General features: G+C 42.3%; 1 protein-coding gene across 4 annotated transcripts in view; it reads left to right on the plus strand.

The window, feature by feature from the left end:
• Positions 1–4,796: 4,796 nt before the first annotated feature.
• The window catches only part of hipk2 (homeodomain interacting protein kinase 2), an 84,550-nt gene continuing 83,183 nt past the window's right edge, over positions 4,797–6,163 (plus strand). The window contains exon 1 of one of the 4 annotated variants that reach the window (XM_086109818.1): positions 4,797–5,233. In XM_086109818.1, the coding sequence (XP_085965944.1) occupies positions 5,215–5,233 (19 nt within the window). In that variant the 5' untranslated portion in view covers positions 4,797–5,214. The remainder of the gene's footprint in view (positions 5,234–6,163) is intronic. The other 3 variants (XM_086109820.1, XM_086109819.1, XM_086109824.1) reach the window with 3 other exon arrangements.

Genomic DNA, 6,163 nt, shown 5'->3' on the forward strand with positions numbered 1-6,163 from the left:
CTTTGTAGTATGTAAACAAAAAATGAAAACACTTTTTTAAAATATAATGAACGCATCTTAGAGTCTGTAGCTACTTTCTTGTGGATACGCGTTCAACAAATAAAGAAGCGCTTGGACTCCCAGTCTGAACAGGATATGCAATCAGCCATGGTTTTATGGTCCGAGAAAAGCTTGTCAACTGTGATCTCTAAAGTTCTTGTAAGTGCTTGAAATTGACCTTTCCTGGACAAAAGGTGTGATCACTTCCTTTTAATTTAACGCAAAATTGTCTGACTTTTCACTCCCAGATTAAACACTTACAATAAAAGAAAAGTTGAACCAAATTTTTACAAACATTTATTAACTCGTCGATGCAAAGTCATGAACTTTGTATTTGTCCTTTTCTCACTCTGGTGGTGAATGGAATTGGGTATTACCACCAAGTGATAAAACAAAAACAAAAAAAAAACTGTACAAATTGTGAAACTGGCATGAAACCTGTAATTGTCTGTCATGAAGCCACGTGTCTAATAAAGAGGAGTCTTTTGGTTGACAAGGAAATAACGCTAACTTTGTACCCTCAACTCCCCACCAATATGGCCCAGACGGTTGTGCCCGTTGCATCCTCAGTAATTTCGTGTTAGAGACAAACCCTCTGAAACGTGAAGGCTGTGACAACTTGAACATAAACGGGAACGAACATCCCTGAGCAGGCACGGACGGAGTGACACAGAATCGGATCATATGCAAAAACATTTTGGGGAAACACACTGAGCTCGTGAAAGAAGAATTTGGAGGAAAAATGTGAGGTGACTGAGTATTTTGCTTTGATAAAAATTGTGCTGTAACCACCCATTGAAAATGTTAAAAGCAGACCACAGCTCAATTATTCTATTCCAAAACCAAGACAAGACTGGGCTGCATCAGTACCAAAGCTATTTCAGAGTAGTAAAGCAGATTAAAGGTCAGTGTAAAGTGAGAAGGTTTTTGACTACATAAACGGGTTGGAGGTGGGAGGGGGGACAGAAGAAACTCATTTGTGCTCCTTGAACATCATTTCTGAGGTGCATGTGCATGTCTCTATCCAACAACCTCAAATCCCACTTCCAGTGAATTTGAGACATGTAAAAAGGTAAAAATTATAAAAACAGCACACAATGATTTCCAAATCCTTTTCAACCTATAGTTGATGGAATATATTCTAAAGATATTGAATGTTCAAAGGGATCATCTTTTTTTTTCCCTTTCAAATATCTAACCTCTTTTGAATTTTATGGTCGACTGGTTAGCGCGTCAGCCTCACAGTGCAGAGGTGCAGGGTTCGATTCTGGCTCCGGCCTTCCTGACTGGAGTTTGCATTGTTCTCCCCGTGCCTGCGTTGCTTTTTTCTGGGTACTCCGGTTTCCTCTTACATTCCAAAAACATGCATGGCAGGTTAATGGAACACGCTAAATTGTCCATAGGTGCGATTGTGAGCGCGGATGGTTGTTTGTCTATGTCTGGCCTGCGATTGGCTGGCAACCGGTTCAGGGTGTCCCCCGCCTACTGCCCGAAGACAGCTGGGATAGGCTCCGGCATGTGCGACCCTTGTGAGGATAAGCGGATCAGCGAATGGAATGAATTTGTATTAAAAAAAAAAACCTTGTCGCTGTAATGCTAGAAACCAGTTTTTTTTTCCCAACCACCCAACATTCTTTTGACCGTTTTAATAATTGAAGCCCTCATTACAACTGCAATCTGACCAGTGAGACAGTTGTTTTGGCCAAAATATGACTCAGAGTCAAAAAAGGAACTCCACAAATAAAGTCTCGGTTTTCACATTCTCAGTCCTTTCTGTCCTCCCTCAACACAACCAGGATCATTTTCTTGTCCGTACAATTTACCAACTAAATCAGTTTGCCAATGGGATTTTTTTTTCTATCCTGAGCCATAATTATCATGATGAACTCAAGAGCAATGGATTGATGGATTAACCCCATGGAATTGTCAGGGACCATCTGCCTGTCTGTCCATCTTTTGTCAACCTTTGCGAATCTGTCACACATGCAATTAAACTTGAAATGAAACATCAGAAATTGCTTTCAGTAAAACATCTGTTTGACTAATCATGGTATCAAGATAGGCTTCCTCTTCATTTCTTTAAAATACAAATTTTCACGTACGGTGATAGCATTAGAACCACTTTAGGACTACCACTGAATAATAAGTCTCAGTGGAGAAAAATAAGATGGACTTTCTCTCTCTGAAGACACCAGAATGAAATAAAGGGGTTCAAATGTGGTACGAGGCACACAGTTCTTTTGATTTCTAGGATGATTTGTGCACGGTATCATGCACACCAGTGATAGCCACCTGTTCACGCTCAGCTCCATGGTACTTTTGAAAAAATGTCTTCATTCCCCCCTCGAGTGATTTGGTACCAGAATCAAGTGTCTCCTCTCCTCATCTGGTCTTTCTTATGAATGTCTAATTGATAACTCTGAGATTTGTTCCGTCCAGCTCGGTCGGTGTGATGTCCATATGTGAAAATGTTATACTTCTACTTCTATGTGATCACATGGCAGTGTTCAAGCTCACAGATATGATACTTTCTTAATCCTGATGGAAATTCCAGATTCCATTCGATCCCGAGGAGGCGCAAACTACCATCCCCTCTGTTACAGCTTGCTTGAGTTGCGCCGTATTGACTATTTTAATAAAGCTGTGCTGAAAGTCTGATTTGTACACTGTACACTTGAATGCACTCGGCAATAAATTTGAACGTAGTGGAATTTATAATGACAAAAACATAATGGCACTGCCCTGTTATTCAAGATCCAGGATGTAGTCACTAACAACACATAATTGCGAACGTCTGCACTCTCAGACAGGGTATTCTTGGTACACGACCTAGTTAAATACTTGATCATCGTTACAGTATTGTTCAAACGCTACTTTGGCACGACACTCGAGCTTCACATATTATTTGAGTAGATTACCAAATTATGCCTAGACACACGGATCACGCAAAAATGCAGTTCCAAAGAACGTCCAGTGTCAATTAACAGATGAGAATTATATTAGTTTGTGCTTTGATGCTTAACAAATGTAGGTCTCCAGGAACCCTGAGGCCTCTAAGAGCTAATCTGATGCCTGTCCGATAGTTACATCACCATGTAGACGGCCAATGGTCAACTCTATATGACATGTGGCCAGGCTCCAGGCTGTGTGACATACTTCATACTAAATTATTGCAGAACACGATGCGAAGCTTGGCAAATGCTGAAGACAGTGCACCATCAGTGTTTATGCAATGACACCATTGTTTCCTCATGCAAAAAAAAGAGATACAAATGCCCATACACTGATGTGGGATTAGACTTTCAGACTGAATTTGATCTGCACTAATTCATCAGCGTCTTACGTCCACCCACCAGCCTCAGTCTACACGTTTCATTTAGAGATTGGTGTGCATAATGCTGCGAGTGCAATTTAACGTTGCTGCTAAATGACAGATTAATCACACTGCTGTGAGCCTATGTAATCCGATTCCATTCAAATTCATTCTGGGTAAATCTCATGTCGTCATAGAATAGGCTTTTCAGTTCTAGGCAGTCGAGGGCAGACATGAGCAAACACACACAGCATCATCCAACCAGAATGCACAGCAAGGAAACATGAAAAATTGGAAATGACAACAACAACAAAAGATACTCATTAAGTGGCCACGGCATTAGGTACAACCACTTCTCAAATTTGATTAAATTCACACTTTTGTAACCTTCCAAAATATGACCGACAGTGTCTTTTGGACGAATACAATGTAAAATGAAAAATTAAGCAGTCTTACAAATAATGGACAACTCTTACACTGGATTTCACATTGAGCAGGTCTGCAATGTGAAATCATTATTTAATGCAGCCTTTATTTATCCAAGGTAAGGCAAATGAGAACCAATTGTCATTTGCAATGGTGACCTGGCTGGAGACAGCAGAAATGTAATGATGTGTGAACTGGTTGCATCTCTATGTCATAATAGAATTAAACAATTAAAATTACTTTTAGTAAGACTAGATCAGGGAAACACATACATCCTGCTGGCCCACTGAGACTTAACATTATCAAGAGTTTTCCTTAAAAAACTAAATACATACAATTAATTTGTTGAAGGCAGCCCGGTAGTCGAGTGGTTCGCACGTCGACTTCACAGTGCAGAGGTACCGGGTTAATTTCAGCTCCGGCCTTCCTGTGTGGAGTTTGCATGTTCTCCCCGTGCTTGCGTGGGTTTTCTCCGCTTTCCTCTCACATTCCAAAAACATGCATGGCAGGCTGATTGAACACTCCAACTTGTCCCTATGCGTGAGTGAGAATGGTTGGTCGTTTCTGTGTGCCCTGGCTGGCAATCAGTTCAGCGTGTCCCCCACCTACTGCCCGAAGACAGCTGGGATAGGCTACCCCCCACGACCCTAGTGAGGATAAAGCGGTTCGGAAAATGAAAGAAGGAATGAATAATTTGTTGAATCATGGTAAATGATCAAATAAAATAAAAAACTCAAACTTGGTTAATTAATTGTAAGGGTTATTATATTAAATAATGGGTGACTTATTTTCATATTCTTAAAATAAATTCACATTGAAACTTTTTGCTTACCTCATCTATCTCTCTATGGATCTCTCTCTCTATTGCTGGCGCGTCTGGCTGCCGCTGCTCGCCCGCAATTTTTCGTCCTGATTGTAAAGTGTCCTTGAGTGTTTTGAAAGGCGCTTATCAATAAAATGTATTCTTATTATTATTGTATTTCTCTCTGGGGACGAAACCATCACGTTTTCATGACGATTGGTTTTCCTGGCGTCGCCCTCTCCCCATCGACTGTCTCGGCGATCGACTTGCTCCCTCGCTCGCACACCAAACTCGCTGCACTCAGTCAGACCTCTGCAACTTTTGCAGACTCCTCACTCCACAGACATGTCGCACAATAGCTGAAAGTCAACTTATCATCGTGGCTCGTCTTGGGAGCCCGCAGAGAGCAACCCGCGCTGGTGGGCTCATCTGGATCGCGGTCGGAACCACCGCTTGAAAGACGCCTCACGCTGGATGGGAATTAGGAGGCTTTTCGTCACTGATGAACCGGGCCAGTAATGCAGGAGACCGACGCGGCGCTCTCATCTCTCGTTCAAGATGGCAGATTTTTATTGAGTTTTGAGCGGACGCTTCTATTTATTGTTTGCAATGAATAACAGAAACCCTTGCACCGATGGCCCCTGTATACGAAGGTAAGTCCCGCCGTTCTCTTTGAAATGGAGCAGGAGGGATGCTTTGCAGTGCACCCTCACGTCCGTCTTGTCTTTCTGTCAAAATGTTTCAACAAACACGCTCTGGGTGATTACTTTTGCGTTTATTTAAAACACTCGGTTGTTGTGTTCTCGCTACTTGCTGCTCTCTTGGTCACATTTCAAAGAGGATCTGCACTGACAGACTCGTCTGCATGCTTTTGCACAGAAGAGTCATTATGTGTGCAAACACCTGCAAAAACATCCAATCTGTGCTGATCGAATGAATTAGAAAAGCAACGCACAACAAATTGCTCAAATTCCAATCCCCACTCTTGGTTTTATTTCACATTTATTTTAAATTGAACCCGAAACGCAATGGACGCGCGGTCTTGCTGTCTGTACCGATTCCGCTGTTAAAAATAAAACAAAAACACCCATCTCAATTCGCTAAGTCTACAGCGATGTGCCCTTGACTAACCCAACTGGATTCCGTCCTTAATGCTCATCCCTTTGCTGTCACTTCGATTGCAATTTTCAAATTCTGTAACACTACTGTGCTGTAATTCACGTCCAGTGAACGCGACAGCCCGGAGACGAACGCGCGTGCAATCGTGCTCAACCGTTTTGTAAATGGAAACCAATGCATTCGTTCTATTCAAATTCCTCGTGCGAGCTGCAATTGGCGATGCTCGTAGTGAAACGGGAGGCTGTTTATCATTTGAAAACGTAGTCATGCTTCACTCACTACTAGCTAGTAGCCTGCATCCCGTAGATGCCCATTGCATGTACAAAAGACGAGGCTTGCTCTCTCCTCTTACAAGTGTGCCCCCCCCCCCCCCCCTTCCTAACAAAGTGGAGCACGCCTGCTTTTTTCGCCGGAGCTTGATGCAAATGAGAATGCGTCACAAAGCAAATAATGACCCCTGACGT

Source organism: Hippocampus guttulatus, chromosome 4 (assembly GCF_054856545.1).
Source record: "Hippocampus guttulatus isolate MCC_2025c chromosome 4, RoL_Hgut_1.0, whole genome shotgun sequence".
In the NCBI taxonomy this organism is placed as follows: Eukaryota; Metazoa; Chordata; class Actinopteri; order Syngnathiformes; family Syngnathidae; genus Hippocampus; species Hippocampus guttulatus.